Source organism: Panthera onca, chromosome A2, assembly GCF_046562875.1.
Source record: "Panthera onca isolate mPanOnc1 chromosome A2, mPanOnc1 haplotype 2, whole genome shotgun sequence".
NCBI lineage: Eukaryota > Metazoa > Chordata > Mammalia > Carnivora > Felidae > Panthera > Panthera onca.
The window spans coordinates 123,971,421-123,993,695 of NC_138340.1; the positions used below are offsets into that span (position 1 = coordinate 123,971,421).

Below are 22,275 nucleotides of genomic sequence, written 5' to 3' on the forward strand. Positions count from 1 at the left end.
TACCATACTCAAATAAGGTGGCTTAAACAAGGCAGAGGTTTATTTCTTTCCCATGGAAAAGAAGTCCAGTGATGGGCAGACCAGGGTTGGTTTGGCAATTCCACTGTCATCAGGGACTCCAGTTCCTTCTATCCCAGGGTCATCTATTGGTCCAGGAAGGCTTCTGGAACTCCTGCCCTCACATCTGCAGCTGAGTCAGCCCCCTTAAGGATCTTTCCTGGAAGCCACACCCTGAGCAGCTTCTACTCACATCTTACTGGCCACTCCAAGCTGCAAAAGAGGCTGGGAAATATAGTGTTTCAGCTGAGCTCTTTGTTGCTTAGAATGAAATTGGGCTTCCTTTAGTAGAGAACTAAAGAGTGGCTATTGGGTAGGTGGTGAAGAGTCTTTTGTACTGTCTGCGTAAGGTATGGAAATTCCTACACCGAATATTGCAATACTGGTGGGAATGCCTGATGGCAGTCGTAGGCAGTTCTTCTCTTTGTGAGACAGCTGATTCCTGTGGCATCATCCAAGGACTTTCCATGTTTTTAGTCAGTCATCCTTGGTGAGTGAAGGACGTTTCCTCTCAGGGTCACAGGGTAATTTCGGCAGTTCCAGGTATTATGTGCAAATATGATTTCCAGGGAAAAGAGAGATATTTCTCCCAGGTCTCCCATTTTATTATGGGGAAATAGCTTTCCTAGAAGCCTGTGCCAGCATCCCCCATTTCTAACTTCCCTCACCTCATGTCTGCCAGGATTAAGCCCCACACTTATGCCTAAAACAACAAATGGTCAGGGGAATGAAATCACCATGATTGGATCTGACCAATCCAATGACTTTGAGGTGAAAGTGAGTGTCTCAGCAGAATTAGGGCTATGCCACAAAGGAGGAGGAGTGGAAAGTGCATGTTAGGTGGGAGCCAGTAGTTGGTTTTACACACACACACACACACACACACACAGTTTTTAAAAAACAGACTATATTGTGTGTGTGTGTATATGTACGTACATATATATATATTACATATATGTTACACACATATACATGTGCGTACATATTGTTTCCTGTTTATTTAGGATCTCTGTCACTTGTTCATCATATCTCATTGCGCACTGTAAACATTTTTTAAATTGTGAAATTTTAAGTTGTAAAAAAACCATGAATATGGTGAAAATAAATCTAATCATTCTAAAAGTGTAAACCCTCAGATCCTGGTTCCACTAGATTATTTAAAGGTAACCTTTATCAAGAGTGTTTGTGTATTCTTTAAAAAATTTTTCATGTTTATTTAATCGTTTTTACATGAATATGTGCATGTTAGATCCATTGTACTACATTACAATGTAATGTAATTGCTTTTTGTAATTAATAGGCACATCTTGGAGTTCTTTTCTTATCAGTGCATAAAGTTGGATAGCACTTTTACTTATAGCTTTGGGCTTTGGATCATTGCACATTGTGGATAGTCCACCATTTCCCTATTATTAGAAATATAGAGATACAGGTTGTTTTTGTTTTTTTAAAGAATTTATTTTTAAATGATTTTTAATTTTTTTTTTTTTTTTGAGAGAGAGAGACAGAGCATGAGTTGGGGAGGCACAGAGAGAGAGAGGGAGACACAGAATCCTAAACAGGTTCCAGGCTCTAAGCTGTCAGCACAGAGCCCAATGTGGGGCTTGAACTCACAAACTGTGAGATGATGACCCAAGCTGAAGTTGGACGCTTAACCAACTGAGCCACCCAGGTGCCCCTGTTTTGTTTCTGTTAGCTACTAGCAGCCGAGAACCTCCTTGAGAATGTCTGTGAGTATTAGATAAATGCTAAGGAGTAGAATTGTTAGGTTACAGGATATATATGTTTTACATTTTTTTTTTTTTAATTTTTTTAACGTTTATTTATTTTTGAGACAGAGAGAGACAGAGCATGAATGGGGGAGGGTCAGAGAGAGAGGGAGACACAGAATCTGAAGCAGGCTCCAGGCTCTGAGCTGTCAGCACAGAGCCTGACGCGGGGCTCGAACTCACACACCGCAAGATCATGACCTGAGCCGAAGTCGGACGCTCAACCGACTGAGCCACCCAGGCACCCCTATATGTTTTACATTTTGATGGTTCTGACCAACTTACCTTCAAAAAGATTGTACTAGTTTGGCTTCTACCAGCAGTGTTAAGGAGAGGGCATTGAAATTCCCAACACTGGTTAGTCACTGGGTCACGTGTTAGCTAATAACTTTGAGAAAGATAATTTCTCTTTAAAATATTATAGCCGGGGAAGAATTATCATCAGGTTTCTAATTCTGTAATGTATTAGTTTTCAACTGTGACTGTGTTTGTGGGATTGCTTTTTGATAATATGATATAGAGAAACCTTTTTTTTTAACTATATACAACAGGTTTACTTTATGATTAAATATTATTTTTCTTTTTAAATTACAGGTATCTGGCCCATGACTGAGAGAGAAGATGACTTGAAAGTTTCTGCCATGGTTTCTCCTAAATTTGATTCAGTGTCTGTAGGTTTATTTGCAGACTTTAAAAGGGTTTATGGTAGTGTTGGACTCTGCTGATTGGGATCAATGTGTATTGATTCAAATTTCTGGTCCCAGATAGAAACTTTAAGGAGGATAACAACTTTTAGTCTTTATTATTTTCTGGAACAAACATTTCCAACCAATCTCTTAGTGAGGAGTTCCTTAGGCAGGATTTTAGTCTAAAAAAGGGGGAGGAAGGGGCAGAAATAGAAGAGCTTTTCTTAATCTACTTAAAAAAAAATTTTTTTTTAGTGTTTATCTATTTTTCAGGGAGAGAGACAGAGACCGAGTGCAAGTTGGGAAGGGGCAGAGAGAGAGGGAGAGACAGAATTCAAAACAGCTCAGCTGTGCTGAGCTGTCAGCACAGACCCTGACACAGGGCTTGAAGTGACAAACTGTGAGATTATGACCTGAGCTGAAGTTGGACATTTAACCAACTGAGCCACCCAGGTGCCCCATTTAATCAACTTTTTAAAAAAAACTTTTTCAGTACCAGAATATTGAGATAATCACAATCCAGGTGAATAATACTGACCACACAAGAGATAATGTCTGTGAAAGGCCTAGCTCAGGGTTTGCTAATTTACAGTCTGTAATACATTATAGTGGTTATGTTGGTGGTGGTGGCGGGGAGGGGTCTTTTTGTGTTAGTTTAACAGTAAACAGTTGGACCAGGAATTATTTTTCCTTATTTCTATCTGTGTGACCCAAGGCAAGATATTTAATTTTCTTAGTCTCAATTTTTCTCATCTGTAAAATGGGAATAATAATAGAATCTACTTTGTTGAATTGTTATGATAATTAACCCCCACAGCAGCAGCATCATCATCATCATCATCATCATCATCATCAAATTACATTTTAGTTCTAGCATTATCATTATCATCACTACCACCACCCCACCATGCGTTCCACTGGTCTTGTCCACTGCCATATCCTTAGTGTCTGTCACATAATGAGTGCTCAGTGTATTTTGCCTGTCCTTTGTTGTGTTGCCCCATCTCCTTGTTTAGTTTTCTGTAAGTACTCGTTAGATTATAATTGGTTAGGTCTCACTGCCTGCAGTTTGGGCAAATCTGTTGTGTCATGCTTCTGGTCTAAACCAGAAGTTGATCAATTTTGGCAGGTGATCAAACTCACTGGTTTTTACCGTATTAGGAGTTCATGTCCTATAATTTTACCTAGGAAATGACTTCGATATTTTGGTATCAGAGCATAATATAGTAAGTACTTGTCCTAAGTTTTCAAAGATTAATCTTAGTATAAAGAGCCAATCCAAGCAGTGATAAAAATCACGTTAACATTGCCATAATATAGTAAGTTGGGTATACTTAAAAAAAAAAAAAGTACTATATATGAAAGAAACATTCACCCAGCTGAGTCACATAGTAGAGGCACTGTTTTAAACATTGGCTATTCAGCACACACCATTTCTCACTCTACCTGAAGGGTGTAGTCTAAGTGGAACATTTTTGCTTAGTTAGCTGACGAATGTACACACATTTTCTTGCCTTGGAAATGATTCCTATTTTCCTTTGGGCAACTTACATAATTTTTTCTAGGTTCCCTTAAAACAGGCTCTTTGGTAGGAGGAATTCCCTTTCCTTTCTTTAGCAACTTTTGATCTTTGTAGGAAAAGGCCTTAGGTAATAGCACTATATTGTAATGTATATTTCCCTATTGGTAACTCAGAGTGCTGTTTCCTCTTAACTAGGTGTCTCTTTCCAGTTTCATTTTCTGTGTCTTACTGTTTTTTTTTTTTTTTTTTTTTTTTTCTTAAGAGATTCCTGAGAGTATCATGTTTATCCCATTGGAAAACACTAGCCCAACGATTTATGTGGCTATGGTGCCATGGTGTCTTTGTGTAGCTATTTCTCTTTGGCTATAATTTTTTGTTCCCAAAGGACTGCCGTCCTTGAAGTATCTGGGTGTTTAGACATGGATTGAAAAGAGCAAGAAACAGGAGAATGTTGGTTTCTCTTCTAGACCTGTGGACAGCTAAAAGTAAAACATTTCCTGGATTTTAGGTTATACTAGAGCACAAAGCTTGGCTAAATATTTTATTTTGTCATTATTATCAAAGCACACATCTAAAAAGTAATATAATTTATAATACAATGAGGTCTTTTATAGAGGAGACAGGCATTGCTATTCTAGCTTCTGGATTGAGAAGATGGATCAGAGTTCATATATGGTTTTCTGTGGAATCATATATAGAATATGAGTCTCCCAGCTCTTTTCATAATAATAGCAGTAGCGAGCCTGATGTGGGGTTCAAACTCATGGACTCATGAAGTCATGAACCATAAGATCATGACCTGAGCTGAAGTCAGATGCTCAATCAACTGATCCACTGAGTCACCTGAATCTCTCAACTGTTAATTATGCTGGTACCCATTACACTGAAGCAATCCCTGTTGCCTAGTAGTGGATTAGTTTTTCTTAGTAAAACAATTTCAAATAAGTTAACTAAAAACACAATGGATCTATTCATTGGTTGGATTAGTGATTTTATGATCTTAATTGTTCCCCACAAGTGGGTATTATTAGAAAATGTTACCCCTTGTTCTTATTCTGTTATCGAGTGAGCATTTTTTCCTCTCAATCTAGAACTCTAATATATAAATTATAACTTATAAGGAAATGTTTGCTTCATTATATTATGCTCTGAATTATTTAAAAGGTAGGATCAAGTAACCCAGGCTGATGCTCAAAGAGTGACCTAGGTTATGATATGAGCTCATAAACAAATAGATTTATTTTCTAGGTGTAAGGCCGCTGAAGCTTTATATCATTAGTTACATGTCTTAGATACATATTATTAGTATTTTTTAATTTTTTTAATGTTTATTTTTGAGAGAGAGACAGAGTATGATCAGGGGAAGAGCAGAGAGAGAGGGAGACACAGAATCCATAGCAGGCTCCAGGCTCCCCACTGTCAGCACAGAGCCTGATGCAGGGCTCAAACTCATAAACCGTGAGATTATGACCTGAGCCAAAGTCGGACGCTTACAGGACTGAGCCACCCAGGTGCCCCACGTATTAATCAGAATAAAACATACCTTTGGCAAGTTGAAAATACAAGGACCGGGGCACCTGGGTGGCTCAGTCGGTTAAGTGTCCAACTTCAGCTCAGGTCATGATCTCACGGCTCGTGAGCCCTGCGTCGGGCTCTGTGCTGACAGCTCAGAGCCTGGAGCCTGTTTCAGATTCTGTGTCACCCTCTCTCTCTCTGACCCTCCCCTGTTCATGCTCTGTCTCTCTCTGTCTCAAAAGTAAATAAACATTAAAAAAAAAATTAAAAAGAAAATACAAGGACCTAAAAAGAATGGCATAATGCTTATCTGTGAAATACAAGGAACCCTTCTGCATAATATAAAGAGTGAATTAATAGAATTAGTTTCAACATTTAAGTAAATTTGGCGAGAGAGTGGTTTGACAAAAATACTATTGACAAAATATGTGACTTTCTCTTTCCTTTTTTGGAAAAGGTTTTTATCAGTTCATTACTTTGCAGTTGAAGGCATTCAAAAAGCCACATTGACCCTTTTAGTCTGCCATTAGAGTGATAAATCCTTTATTGTTCCCTATTTTGATGGTGGGAAGTATATATTGCACCCATTGTGTTTACTCATTGACGGATGTGTTAATTTGAATCCATTCTTTCCTCCCTTCTTTTCTCAATTCTGTGTTTACAGCAAGCTGCTGATGTTGAAGTGGGAACTGACCTTGTCCCTTCAGTCACAGTGAAGGTATTGTGCCATGATTCTAGACTATAATGTGCAAACAGTGTTACACATTTCATCACATCTGTCAATGTTGTCACTCTATAAGTAGCTTTTGGAAATGTAAAACAAGCACTTGAAATTTGTACATTTCCCTTAGCTTTGGGTAGCAAAGATAACCTTTATTGTTTCCGACGAATATAAAACTGACAATTGTATTCATAGTAGTGTTATGTAATATTAATTCTTATGACTTATGCTTACTATTACATTTAAATGATGCAGGGCCTTTTTTCTGGAAACAAAATTAACATTTTGAATATGTTAAAGGACTTGTGTCATGTGCCTACCATTTATGATAGACCAACCAGTTGATTGCATCATTATGTATATTTTGGGGGATTACATGAATGCTAATATCTTTCTTGTATGTGTAATTATGTGTGTGTTTGAGAAGAATTTCCAGTCATCTACCTGGCATAGCATTAGCTTTAAATGGATGTATTTATAGCAAGAAAATATTAAATGAAGAAGCCACAAAGTAGGGTAGTGACAAATTGATAGTACTAAAAAAATAGAATATGAAGGATGTGGTTTTGGTTAAAATTTTTAGTCCTGTCGTTGTAGAATTTTAGAGCTAGAACTCAAATGTAGAACCCTCTTAAGGCATTTAGATTAAAGTGTGGTAATCAGTCAGCACATTATTAAGCTGAAAATATTTATCACTGCCCAGACGTTGGAGCCAGGAAAAGTTGTGGATCTTGGCGATTTGCTTAGTCAAAACTTGGACGGGGCTTTATATTTTCTTAGATTATGGGTTGCTGTCCTTGGAGGAGCTTGACAGGGCACCAGGCTTTACCAATTGTGTTCGCTTACACTGGACCCAGCGGGTGGCCCAAGTGTGGGGATCTTTGGTAGAAGTTGAAGGGAGCCCAATCTTGTAACAGTTTCCTAAGCTAATTTTTTTGGATTCTTGCCACTGGAAACAAGGGTGGTCTTTCCCCAGTTCTCCCTCCCCCGTATCCAATCAAAGCCTCTATCTCATTAATACTTTTGAGTCTGGAAAAGTATTAGTGGCAAGAAATCAAACACTTAAGAAAAAAAAAACAAAACCCTGCAGAGTTCCAGGAATGATCTATAGACTTTTATGTAGAGAAACTTCTATCTACTGATACTGTTCAGACACACACATAATAATTTAGGAACACACTATAAATTGCAAAAAGAAATCTTGTACTTAAATCAGATGACGTTGCTCATGCTAATTCCACCCCCCCCCCCCCCCCCCCCGCCGCCCAACTACTAGTTACTGCTATAAGTAAATACACCTTTCTCTCCCATGCAGTTCTTAGGCTTTAATGTGTAATAATAGCCATCTTAAAATGATGGTATGACACCACTGGAAAACTCTCCTTCGTTAGTGGAAGTTAAACTGTGTTTGAGAATGACTAAGTCTCCACTCTTTTCCTTATTGCCATTATAAGAGTATGAGAAAGAACATAACACATGAGGATTGCATAAAATCAGCTGGGCTTATACAGCAGACACAACGACTTCCTGATTCTGTCTGACAGTTTCTATACAAATTTTGCTATAAATCTCTCCTTATAGCCTTTTATAACAACAGCAGCCAAGATATATAACCATGCAAGTTTCCATCATAATAAATCCTGTTAATTGAGAAAATTTTTCCATCCGTTCCAAGTGAATGAAGATGTGGCTACTTGGAGTATGTGTGCATGATGCGTGACCATCTATTCCAGGCAACTAAGGCAGAGTGGTTGCTCATACCTGGCCTTTGGAGTCATATTTATATATCTAGGATAAATATTTGGTATTGTATTTCCTAAGGATGATATTTCATTTTCTTAGAATCAGAAAACAACATGGAAAATTCTTGTATTAATGTTTTATATTTTCTCCTTAATATTCTGTAATTATTTTTCTCTTAAAATATGAGGTTTATGATCTAGCCAAGCCTTTAACTCTTTTTTCTTTCTTTTTTTTTTTTTTTTCTGGCTCAAACACAGGTCTTCTTTGTTCCTCTAGGTTTTTTTTTTTTTTTTTTTTTTTTTTTTTGTTACACATCTCCTTGATTCACATTTGAAAGTGCCTAGCGCATTGTTGGGATTTAATAAATCTGTGCATGAGAGATATCATGATCTTGCTAACAATGTAAAATTGTGTGATCATTGTCTAAGTCCACATTGTTATGCCAGGTAGAGTCAGAATGTCTGTTTTCTTACAAGTGGCTTATTACTACTTTAAGGATTTTTTATTTTCACTTTTAAAACTGAGCTCTTATGATACATTCCTGGTGATGGTTTTCAACTCTCTTGCACATATTGGCTTGTTGATCTTGGGCATGTTATTTCTGAACCTCATTTTTTAATTTTGTTACTTTAATTTTCTAAAAGTTTATTTTAGAGAGAGAGAGTGTAGGGGAGAGGAGCAGCAGAAATGAGAGAGAGAGAATCTTAAGCAGGCTCCATGCTTAGCTCAGAGCCTGATGTGGAGCTCAATCCCATGACCCTGGGATCATGACCTGAGCTGAAATCAAGCGTGGGGTGCCCAATCGACTGAGCCACCCAGGTGCCCCTCAGAACCTTTGTTTCAAAAATTTGTTTTTAACATTTATTTATTATTGAGAAACAGAGTGAGACAGAGCATGAGCGTGGGAGGGGCAGAGAGAGGGGGAGACACAGAATCAGAAGCAGGTTCCAGGCTCTGAGCTGTTATCACAGAGCCCGACGCTGGGCTCTAACTCACAAACCGTGAGATCATGACCTGAGCTGAAATTGGATGCTTAACCGACTGAGCCAACCAGGCGCCCCGAACCTCTGTTTTTAAACTGTAAAATGGGATTACTTTGTTATTTGCAGTTATTTTGAGGCTTAACCACAGTTGAGTAAGAGCATGTGCTCTGGATTCTGGCAGACAGAAGATAAATTCTTAATCAGAGTGGCCTTGGGCAAATTATTTAGTCTCTCTGAGGCAAAGTTTTCTCTATTTCAGAATGTTGTGAAAATTAAATGAGATAACACACATAAATAATTTATTAGCATGGTTCCATGAATATAGAGAGCTGCTACTGGTTATCATTAATATTATTAATTTTATTTTAAAATATATGTATAGACTTGCATGGTATTATTATTAATAGTAAAATAGTTGTATCCTACTTATGTAGTAGACTTAGCTATTTGGAGGAATGTTGTCTGTGGTGCTTGTGTAGTTTCTTCTTCCCATAATTACCATCAAGATTTTACTATGTTATGTTGTTTATAATGCTCAGACATCATGAAGGAAGCTTTGCTTTGTGGTACGCAGATTCCCTTCATTCATTCCCAGAGCTTATAAAGTAAAAATTGAGGATTCATTGTTCATTTGCTATTGAACAAATAGCAAATTGTATTTATTTGCATCAAGAGTTATCCTTTAAAAATTTCATTTTGCAAATCAACATTTTTGTGTTTAACTTATTTTTTAAGTTGTACAGAATACCCACATCATTTAAAATGAATACAAGATGGTTATTGAATCTAATTGTATGTATATAATATTTATGGCCCAGTTAGATATTCCTGTATATTGTTTCTTTCTCTATAGTATGTGTGTGTATGTATACATTATATATGTATATATATGATGTATATATATGCAAAATATATATTAAGGAATAAGTGATACATGCCTTTTACTTAAGAGAAATTTGAAAACTACTTTTTTTCTTTTAATTTTTATTTATTTTTGAGAGAGAGAGACAGAGCATTAGCAGTAAAGGGGCAGAGAAAGAGGGAGACACAGAATCCGAAGCAGGCTCCAGGCTCTGAGCTCTCAACACAGAGCCTGATGTGGAGCTTGAACTCACAAATTGTGAGATCATGACCTGAGCTGAAGTCAGACTCCCAACCGACTGAGCTACCCAGGTGCCCCTGAAAACTACTTTTCTTAAAAATAAATATACCCTTGCTTTATATGAATTAATCATGAAATGTATCTGTGTCATATATTAGAGTTCAATACTAGACTGAAAACTCCTCCACAGCAAATGCTCTATAGAAGTATGATTCTTAATTCTGGTAGTACATGGTTATCATCTGGGTAGCCGAAAACAAAATACCAATACCCAGGTCTACCCCCCCCCCGGAAATCTTGACTCAGTTGGTATATGAGCCCTACCTGGGCAGTTGACTATGATAAGTCTGCTTTGTAAACTATGTGGATGAATTCATCTAAATGAGACTGTTCAAAGACTGGGACTTTAAGGAGACAAAATCCAAAGAGAGAATATGCCCATTGGGAGTCAGATCTTTAAGCTTTTTCTTTGATAGCCTCAAAAAGATGCCCCTTAGTGCTGTGGCCCAGTAAAAATCCGTGGGCCTGATGTTTTCTGCTGATGCTTCTCCTCCGGGGCAGTGAGAGAAGCCCTGGCCTTCTGTACCCATGCCTGTCCTGTTTCCCAGTCACACTGTTACCCCAGAGTTCTTAGCTTTTGGTTCTAATTTCAGTGGGAGGGTTTTCTTAGCCACGATATAAGAGCACCAGTTTAGAATTGCAGCCAGCTGAGATGTGCAGCAGTCAATATTGCCATTCTTTGATATTTTCTAGAATTAGTTACGTCATGTATTTTTGTGTTAAGCCATGGAATAAAGTGTGGTGCTTTGATATGTATCTAGACTAGTAAATATCCACTTAGCAAGGAAATCATTAGAGAATAATTAATTTATGTAAAAGGTGGTTTACTGATACTAGATAAATCAGTTGCCACATCTATATATGAAAAGAAGAATGAACACCAAATATTTCGTGATGTGATTATTTACCAACCACAGGGCAGATTTTTCCTTTGATTTTGCTAGAACATTTTTAATAGCTTTATTGAGATGTAATTCACATAGCATACCATATACTCATTTAAATTCAGTGATTTTTACTGTATTTGCAGAGTTGTGGAACCATCACCACAATTTAATTTTAGAACATTTTCGTCCCTCCTGAAAGTAACCTCATACCCATTAGCTGTCACTTCCTGTTCCTTTTCCCTGTCCCATCCTCCAGCCCTCCTCTACTTCCATCCCTCAGCGACTTCTAATCTATTTTCTGTCTCTATTGATTTGCCTATCCTGGACATTTCATATAAATGGGATCCTACAATATGTGGTTCTTTGGGACTAGCCTCTACCCTTAGCATAGCGTTTTAAAGGTGTACCCATATTGTAGTATGTGCCAGTACTTCATTTCTTTTGATTACTGAGTGCCGTTTCATTGTAAGGTACCATATTTTGTTTATTCATTCATCAGTTGATGGATATTTGGGTTGTTTCTATTTTGGCTGTTGTGAAGAATGCTGCTGTGAAACTTATGTACAAGTTTTTGGGTGGGCATATGTTTTCATTTCTCTTGGCATGGAATTGTGAGGTTGTATGGTAAATTTATGCTTAATTTTTTAAGAAACTGTTGTTAAATTATTTTCTTGTGTGGCTATACCATTTTACATTCCCATCAGCCATATATGAAGCTTCTAGTTTCCTCATATTCTTGCTAACACTTATTTTTGTCTGTTATTTTGATTATAGCATTTTAGTAGATGTGTAGTAGTATCTCATTGTAGATTTAATTTGTATTTCATTGTGATTAACAATATTGAGCAGTTTTTCATGTACTTGTTTGGCTATTTCTATTTCTTTGGAGAAAAGTCTGTTCAACTGCTTTGTCCAGTTTCTAGTGGGTGGAATCCACCACTTCTCTACTTACCAGTAACTACTACTTACGTTGTGTTTTAAAAGACTACTCATTTTTTTCAGATGTTTCCTAATTATTTGCTAGTGATTTTTTACATGTTTGTGCTATCCTATCAATCTGGATAAAATTCAATTTTTTATTAATAACAATTTCTATTTCCTTAGGTCACATTGCAGAATCGACTGGCTTTGCAAAAAGCCAAATTATCAGTTTATGTGCAACCACCTTTAGTATTGACTTGTGATCAGTTCACCTTTGAATTTATGGGTAAGTGTTCTGTTTTGGCTTAAAATATATCGTGGTGTGATGTTTTCTATTAATTAAAATTTTTTTGTTAGTATGTTTATTTGATGGCTATATTTTTTGTCTGAATAGTGAGACTGGTATCTTTCTAAAAAGATTTCAGTGATTGTGTTGTTTTGCTTCTGTTTTCCCTCCAAACATCAAGCATGAATGATACTTTTTAAAAAATAGCAACATTCAATGAATGGTTGTTGAGCTGAAGTAATTACAGATTTTCAAGTGCTTTCCTCAACTAGATGGGCCTGTAATTGTACTTAAATGCTGTAATTTGGAAGGCTTTCTTTATTGGTGTTTGTCTAGTCAGCTGTTTATTGAATCAGTAATGTTTGAAGAAAGGACATTGGCTTCGGAGTCTGGTCTGAATTTGAATCATGGCTCTTACACGTACCCGATGTGTAACCTTTGGCAAACTACTTGAGTAATTACTCCAAGCCTCAGTTTCTTTTAATCTGCAGAAAGGGGATATTGATATCTGTCTTGCAGGGCATTTTTGAGGTTTAGTTAGAAAATGAATCTATGTAAGATATCTGTAATAATGCCTAAAATAGTAGACTGGTCATAAATGTCAACTGTTAGTAAGATTTCTTTGCACAGTATCTCTCAGGCCCTACGATTTATATCCAAGTTGTCATTAGTCCTATTAAAAAGATTTATGATTTATCTTTCTAATCTTTTTCTTTCTTCATTTACTGCTGCTGATCCTATATTGTATTCATGAAATCAAGAACATATTTCTCTCTTTTGCTTTTGTATAACCAACCCTTACTTGAATGCCTGGCATATACGGGGAACTTAATAAATATTAACCAAATCGCTGAATGAATGGATGAATGGTTGATATAATCTTATAGGTGATATCCAATCATTGGATTCTAACTTTATTTTCTAATTTTTTTCAGAATACTTCCAATTTGTCTTTCTAAAACATATTCTGAACAATTTAGTTTTTCAATTAAAAACGTCTTAAGTCTGTCTAACACAGGTTGGAGGTCAAATACATGAATATAGAAGGCTATGCACAATCTGCAAAGTCGCTACAGTTATAGTTACATCCATACGGAGTTCCCCCCTTCCATTTCTCCCTGTAGTTTGTATTCTAGCCATGATAAAGTATACTATTCCCCATTCCCAAATTCTCTTACCTTTTTGTATACCTTTTTCTCTGATCATGCTGCCTATTCATCTGAGTAAAGAGAAGCAAAACTTCGTTGTTTTGGACTCAGTTACCAGTATATATTAGCTATATGACCTTGGACAAGGTTTTTAATCTCTCTATAGCCAGGTTCCTCATGCACAAAAGTTGGGGACAATAATAGTACATATTACTGGGTTGTTGTGAGGATTAAATGACTTAATCCATGTGAAGTGCTTAGGAGAATAGCTGGCATGCAATGTAAGCATGATTTTAACTGTTGTTAATAATAATTGTCCAAAATTTTGTAACTTCTATTACTTTTAAATTTCTTATAGCGCCAGAGATGAGCAGAACAGTAGCCTTTTCTGTTTATCTGAAAGGGAGTTATACACCGTCTGAATTGGAAGGAAATGCTGTTGTTTCTTATTCCAGACCATCAGGTAAATACACAGTTGTTTAGATTTTTAAGCCTAATCACTCCTTTTAAATTGGAGTTATGAGTTAAATGTTTAAGTGTTTTTTTTCTTTTAAGTTTATTTATTTATTTTGAGAGAGACAAAGACAGCACAAATGAGGGTGAGGCAGACAGAAGGAGAGAGAGAGAGAGAGAGAGAGAGAGAGAGAGAGAGAGAGAATCCCAAGCAGTCTCCACAGTGCCAATGCTGAGCCCGATGTGGACCTCAAACTCAGGAAACCATGAGATCATGACCTAAGCTAAAACTGAGAGCTGGACATTTAACTGACTGAGCCACCTAGGCACCCTTAAATGTTTAAGTGTTTAAGATTAGAAAACACATTGTAGTATATTACTAAATGGAAAAATATTCTTTCCTAGTGTTAAATAAAATTGTCCAGATTACCTCTGTGTCATGAATTATTAGAGAGATGTCTGTTTTTTTTTTTTTTTTTTTTTTTCCAACGTTTTTTTATTTATTTATTTTTGGGACAGAGAGAGACAGAGCATGAACGGGGGAGGGGCAGAGAGAGAGGGAGACACAGAATCGGAAACAGGCTCCAGGCTCCGAGCCATCAGCCCAGAGCCTGACGCGGGGCTCGAACTCACGGACCGCGAGATCGTGACCTGGCTGAAGTCGGACGCTCAACCGACTGCGCCACCCAGGCGCCCCGAGAGATGTCTCTTTAGCTGATTTACACATATAGTGTTTGATGCTGTCTTCTGAATTAATAGCAAATATAATATATTTTTATTCACACTAAAAGAATGATATTAGACCTCACTTATTAAACTAAGGAGAAAAGCCTAGTCTGAATTGGTGAAAAAGACTATTATGGATTGATAAATCAGTATTCATAGACTGACACTGTTTTAATGACTAAATAAAACTCTTTAGTATCTTACATATTAATATATTTAAGAACAGATTAACTAAAATTTGATCTGCATATTTTCAACGAATTCTTTTTAAATTAAAAAAAGTTACCTTTAGTCCAGTTGAGATTCAGTTATTGTAAATTTTAACTTCATTGGGTCAAATTTTATAGTTTGTATTTTTCCCTGTATAGTGAAACATTTTGACAATACGTTTATTGGTAGAATACAAATAATTAGTCATTGCTTTTTTTTTTGTCATCGCTTTTTAAACAATGTTTTAATATAGAATAACTGGTAATACGGTACTTTAGAAATGTTGCATTTTTTTTTTTTTAACAATTGGAACTGATAATAGGGTACTTAAGAAATGTTGCATTTTTTTAAACAATTTCTATACAGTTTTTTAGTTCTGAAGTTTTAGAGATGACTTAATTATCTTTTTCTCCTCTATTGATGTCCACTTTGCTTCTTTAGCAATACTTTTTAATAATTGTAGTTTTAATTTTGTCTAAGTAAATTTTCTGGCCTATGCCTTGACAACTCTATACTCTGAGATGATTTTATAACTTTAATACATGTTTTCAAAGTCTTTCTTCTGTTTTGTCAGTTATTTTGCTTTAAGCTAAAAAAGTTCATTTTAAGGCAGAATTGTCCTCCTTCTTTTTTAGCTATATTTTCAAAATTTGGGGTTATGTAAATATTTTATGTTTAAATGGCTTTGAGAAAGCTGACTTCAGAAAGAAATGCAAAACTTCCGTAAAGGATCAAAGAGTGATAGACTTTTTAGTTGGATATTTCTGAAAAGAACACTGAAAATTTTAATGTTATCTTAATTTTGATTTATGAAATAAAAATAAATATTTGGCTAAAATCTCTAGATCATTTATCATTAATTGAGTGTGTCAATGGTGATAGGCATTTGTATATATTTTTATTCCTGTTACACTTGAAATACGCAGTTGTAGAGACCGTCGGTAGCTTAATTAAACTAAGTATTTCATTTCCAAGGAAAATTAGTGACACTGGTTGAAAATAAATTTAAAATAGAGAAATGGGTTACATAGCAAGTTTTCAAAATTCTTTAAAAATACATGATAAAGTTGTAAAATTAGCCTATGAACTTATGGTTGCACATGTTATTTTTAACTATTATGCTTTTCTATAGACGGAATGTAAGAGATTATAAATTATTGCTAAACCGAAAAGCATAGCATTAATTAGTTGAAAGTTAATTAGAAATTAAAATTTTAAAAAAGTCTATAAAAGTGAGAGAATACCAAGATAAGCCTAAAACAAAAAGACATTAGTCCATAGTAGTGTCTACTGACTGAAATAATATAAGCAAGAGTAACTGGAAATATTACGTATTTGACCTTGTACTCAAAAATTTTCCCAATTCATTTAATCCTCTTGATGTCATTTACAAAGCAATCTGGTTTTCTCTTGGTCTATATCATATAACTTACCTCCTTTTTTTTGGGTGGGGGGCATATTTACACTGGAGTGATACACTCTTGTGGACTCCTGAAACTGGATGTATAAATATATGTTAGATTTCACTTATTCATGTTGTACTCTTCAGTTGTGAATTGACTGACTTTTATTGGGGGGCCATTAAATCATCTGAGAGAATCTTCAACATTTTAATTCATATTTTTAAGCAGATGTTTATTAAATACACAAATAATTTGTTGCATTCTTTCTTCCTTACATCTTTTTGCATTGCCTCTGATGGATAGATATAAATCCTGATGGTAAGTGAAAAGATAATTTAGAACAAAATGAATTTCAGAATTGAAGTTTGGTTGGTGAATTGAATTGGTATTGTACCATGAATGAACTCTTTTTATAGACTCTTATTCTGACAATAGAATACTCTTTAGGATGATTCAGTGCCGTCATCTGGCTATGGAGAGGATCATAAATGTTTCCTCTCATAGAGATTTGTCATTCATTACTAGTTGTTTCCGAGTCATGAGAAAGAATGAAGCTCTGTGACTTTTTTGGGAAAAAAAATCTGACGTGTCATTGACCACTTATTTCTGTAAGTTATTGGTGATTTACTTATATGCTCTGTTATCTTATTTTGCTTGAAATAAAATAAAGAATAAGGAAAAAAGGTGTTCATCACTGAATTCTAATTGTTTTCGTTTTCTTTCTATCTTTTTTTTTTATTGATTGAGAGCTGGGGTAAAGTGGTCAAAATTAACTAGGGCATAGGGAAAGGGTAGGCCATGTGTGCTTCTTGATCATACTAGTGACTTTGGTGTTTATTCTGTGACTAAAGGTCAGCCACTCAATGGTTTTAAGTATGTCATGAAGCGCATGGATGTGAATACGCACACACATGCTTTTGGTCTGGGTATGACAGGAACAGATTTGTATGCTGGAAAGACCACTATGACTACAGTGTGTGAAGCGCTGGTTGAAGGAAAGCCAAATAGCCTGTCAGAAGATCAGCTGGAGGTTATTGCAGTGGAGTTAAGTAGAGGCAACGGAGATGGATCAGAGACCTAGTTAGGTTTCAGCTCATTAACAATGAGCATATCTATTACACAGGTCTTAAGATCTGAGTACCAACTCTAGTAAAAGGGATCAAGGTTCTTAGGAAAAGGCTGTTTCTAGGTCTGGAGAAGGGAAAATCAGAGAGCCTGTCCTATATTGTTGGGTCAGAAAGTAAAGACATGGTCAAGAAATGATAATATTACATTAAAATGATTCAGGGGTACCTGGGTGGCTCAGTGCGTTAAGAGTCTGACTCTTGGTTTCAGCTCAGGTCATGATGTCACAGTTAGTGAGTTTGAGCCCCACATCAGGCTCCGTGCTGACAGTGTAGAGTCTGCTTGGGATTCTTTGTCTCCTCTCTCTGACCCTCCCTTGCTTGCTCTGTTTCTCTCAAAAAAATAAATAAGTAAATAAAATAAATTACGAGAAAATGATTCAGAAGCCAGTGAAGGAATTCCCACTGGGTAGATATAGGACACTTTGAACATCAAAACCATAATAATGGTAATGTATTATAATATATTGAAGGCAGAAATAGAATCTGTGAGTACAGTGGTATAATAAAGGCATATGTAGAGTGAAAACTCTTCTTTAGCAAAGAGTGTCAGCTAATTAACATAGAATGAGTGATAGAATTAGAGAATCATTATTTTGCAAAATCTTTGTAATGATTAGTTCAAGCAAGCTTCGTCCATGGACACTAAATTCATTGCAATAATAGAATATTCTGTCTCAAAACATCACCCCATAGATTACTTTTTAATTACAAAGAGAAAAAAGTATCTTTACAGTAGTGATTTGGTAACACTACCATAACCAAGTGATCAGTGTTAACATCATTAATACCGGAACAAACTGACATTAATATACTTCCTGTACTGATGCACACATCTTTTGAGACACACAAATTGTTTTCTCTATGTCTATTGTTTGTTTTCTAAATTGTCAGTTTTCTCTACGCCCAAATAGATCCACTGGTCTTTCTGATCAGAACATCATGAATACTTATTCTGTGGGCCCCTTCCTTCCTTCCTCTTCTTTTCTTTTCTCTTCTTTTCTTTTCGTTTCTCTTTTCTTTTCTCTTCTTTGCTTTGCTTTGCTTTGCTTTTTTCTTCTCTTCTCTTCTCTTCTCTTCTCTTCTCTTCTCTTCTTTTTTCTTTTCTTTCTTTCAGAGAGAGTATGTGAACGAGGGTAGGGATAGAGGGAGAGAGAAAATCTTAAGCAGACTCCATGCTCAGTGCAGAGTCTGACACGGGGCTCAGTCTCAGAATCCTGACATCATGACTTGAGGCAAAATCAAGAGTGGGACACTTAACTGACTGAGCCACCAAGTACCTCTGTGGGCCCTTTCCTTCCTTCCTTCCTTCCTTCCTTCCTTCCTTCCTTCCTTCTTTCCTTCTTTCCTTCATTAAAAATTTCTTTAATGTTTATTCTTGAGAGAGAGAGAGAGAGACAAAACATGAGTGGGTGGAGGGCAGAGAGAGAGGGAGACACATAATCTGAAGCAGGCTCCAGGCTCTAAGCTGTTAATACAGAGCTGGATGCCATGCTTGAACTCACGAACCGCGAGATCTTGACCTGAGCTGAAGTCAGATGCTTAACCAACTGAGCCACCCAGGCACCCCACCATGGGCCTATTTCTTACCTTGTTTAGAATTTGTGGGGCAATGTCATCAAGGTTATGACCCTTAAACTTGCCTGGGTCAGTGTTGATTGTTACCTATTTTGTTTTCCCCAAATCCTTAATTTATGAGTCTGCTGTAATACCTATCATAATATGAATTTCATTAAGTTTGTTCCTTGGGTTTGCCTAAGATTTTGGGTTCTTTGAGAGCAGAGTTCAAGTACTCATCTTTGAATTGTGCAATATCACGGTAGATGACAGGTACTCTCAAAGTATATTCTACTTTGATTATCTTAGTGGTTTATCTCAGTTTATTAGATATTTTAAGATAAATATTAGATAACATTAATTAGTAATAATTAAATAAATAAAATACTTAAAATATAATGGCAGTTATTTACTCATACAGTTTTGGGGATGCCAACAACCTGAGTTGCATTGTATCTGGGAGGTGAAAATATATTTATATGAGAAATATTTTACTAGAAATAAATGTTTAGCTTAATAACATGAAATATGCTTGTTAAATTAGAATTTGGATTATTAAAAATAACTCATCATTCATAATGAATATTTACATTTTACTTGGCAAGATTGTATCTAGCTGGTGAGATTTTATACTAACTTTTGTAAAATACCATATTATGATTTAAATGATTTATTTTAAATTTAAAAAATATTAGTAACGGTTATTTTTGAAAGGAATTTACTCCCTCTTACTGTAAATTCAGCCCAAAATATGAGAAAAAAATTATAATACATGGAAATTTTAGTATTTCAATACAAAGCTAATAATTTCTTATGAAGTATTTGTAAATTGTAATGAAGCTTTAGGAGATTGAAATATCCAGCTTCACCTGGTTGGTAAGATTGAATAATATGTTGCCACTTAGATCTTAACTTACACACAAGGCTTCAAATTTCAAAGACTGGTCCATTTTATTGGCCTGATCTGTTCAGGCTCTTTGCAGATAAGCAGTCCTGCCTTTACATGTGGAAAAAGAGAAGCAAACGAGGTTTTATGTTGTCCCATAAGAGTTAGTCTCCATTATGTCTGCATTAAAGTTACATGACATGGGCAGTGTAAAACATGACTGCAGATGGGGCACAGTACGTAGCCAGACATAACAGGAAGGGATCAAGGAAGTTCTGGCTTCCAGACATTGCTACTGCTTTGGAGTTCGTTGTTTTCAATATGAAATGACTCTAGCAGGCCCTGGAAAGAGTTCTGAAGGCATTATATAGATGTGTGATATATATAGTTATTCTACTCTGATATATATGCTGTTTTTCCTTTTTTTTTTTTTTTTCCAAAGCACATTTTGGCTTCCCTCTTGACAGTGATACCGGGCTTCTGGTGTGCCAGGTGTAATTAGAATTCTCTTCTGGAGAAATTGTTCTGTCAAGAGTGGTTTTGATGTGAATTTTCTCTCCAAGTGTTAAATAATTTTGTGATTAATTGCACCAGAGTAGTTGCAACTATCCATTTCCTCTCTTAGGCTAGAAAGGGAAGTGTCTGAAGGAGAGGTGATTATATTTGGTAAAAAACTGCAGAACAAAGTCAGTCTGATGAAAGAGTAGGCCAATATTTGAGTATTATAAATGACCAAATTTTTCTTTTCTCTCAGCATAACACTCAGAGAGTTGAATAAGCCCAATTCAGAGACTGTTTTTTGCCAATTACATAGAGAAAGTATCAGTGATGGTAGGCAAATTTAGGACCAGTTAGACTCTTTCAACTAAGCTGAAAGCCATTCTACTAGCAAAATTGAAAAGTCTTTAAATACATGTAATTCTTTCCTTCCTTATTATAGGTACGTACATGCATGCATTCACACATACCTCTATGTGTTTCTGGCTTCAGGTTCTTAGCTGCACTCACAGCCTGAAGAGTAAATTGGTATCCAAATTTACATTTCAGGTTTCTCAAGAAAATGTAAATCTCAGTTGAAATGTGCCTCTTATAAACCCCGTGTCTAAATACTGGAGGTTCTATTTTAAAAGACTAGGGTTTTAATTTGATGGGAAGTAATGTAAAATACTGGCATTGTAATTTTTCTCTTGAAAGATGTGGTTTCTTTAAATTGGTTTCTAAAGGATTTCATACTCTTTTTTCTCCCCAGTGGTAAAACTTTTCAGGCTGCCAGCATTTAAAAAATAGCCATAATCATTTTATTAAGTATGAGTGTCATCATTTTTCAAAATAATGTTTTCCAAATGTCCTATGAAACAGGTTTACAATTCCTGGAGAGAAAAGAAATTCTGGAGGGTTTCTACAAATCTTAGCAACTGCAGACCATTGCCCTAGTGTGTGATGTTGTCATTAACTGACCTAACAGAACTGTGAATTGAGTTATAATGTATTTCCCTTCTTGGGTTCATTAGTGCTTGCAATCCATTTGTTTCAATTTCTGAAAACATATATATACCCCCAGTTTCTTTAGCTCTGGGTTTTTGGAGATTTAGGGTAATAATCTTTAAATATATAGACTCAGTAGCATAAGGCCAGTGATATTGATCGTGATTTATTTTATTTTATTTTTTGCTACAAATTCAAGCAAATTCAAGTACGTATCTGATCCAAGTGAAGGAGAGCCACAGTTTTAGCAGGATAGTTTTGGAAGAACATTTACAGCCAAATTTTGTTTGAACAGTGAACTCAGACTTTGGTTGAAAGTATATAGAAAGTAGCTTCTCTTCATGCATGTGCAGAATTATCAAAAGAGGAAGGACTTTTTTCCATTACTGTATTCATTAAAAATGAAGGAAATGGAAACAAGTTTTCGTTTCCTTGTTCTTTCCAGGCTGTATCTATTAATTGAGGCTGTAAATTATATATTGTAGAGGAAACATTAGTAGGTATATTTCCATAACTTGGGGATACATGGAATATATGAAGTTGGAAAAAAATAATGCTTTGCAATATTTTTTATGGTGATATTGATAGTTGTGGTTTGAGCAGTAGCTTAGATCATGTTACCATAATATTTTGAGTGAAAACATTTCATCGTTGTAAAGTACAAATACACATGCCTCTAAAACCTCACAGAATGTCAGGAAATAATGCCTTGGGACTTTTCTGAAGTGACACTAGTTATAATTTGCATCTAGGACCAGGAGAAGTGAATTTAACATTTGTTGGTTATGAGCAAAAAATGAGCTATGTAAAATTTAATGGATAATTGCTTATGTTGAAGAGAATCACAAATATGCTTTATATGCTCTGAAAAAGTATTTAATTGACCTCATCTATCAATATGCCTGCCATTGTTGATGATCTGTTACTATTGTATTAAATAAGTAGTGCTGGAAAGTGTCTCCCAGCTTGGTTGTTGGGTAAGCCCCACAGCTCCAATTGGCATTAACAGAATATATTGCTAATTCTAGGAT

The 22,275-nt window shown here is 35.8% G+C and overlaps 1 protein-coding gene across 5 annotated transcripts in view; it reads left to right on the plus strand.

Annotated features, from left to right (window-relative positions):
• Positions 1–22,275, plus strand: part of BBS9 (Bardet-Biedl syndrome 9) — a 441,850-nt gene that overhangs the window by 186,176 nt on the left and 233,399 nt on the right. For 3 of the 5 annotated variants that reach the window (XM_078440712.2, XM_078440700.2, XM_078440701.2), the window contains exons 11-15: positions 2,421–2,497; positions 6,214–6,267; positions 12,150–12,252; positions 13,759–13,863; positions 16,496–16,510. In XM_078440712.2, the coding sequence (XP_078296838.2) occupies positions 2,421–2,497; positions 6,214–6,267; positions 12,150–12,252; positions 13,759–13,863; positions 16,496–16,510 (354 nt within the window). The remainder of the gene's footprint in view (positions 1–2,420; positions 2,498–6,213; positions 6,268–12,149; positions 12,253–13,758; positions 13,864–16,495; positions 16,511–22,275) is intronic. The other 2 variants (XM_078440705.2, XM_078440707.2) reach the window with 1 other exon arrangement.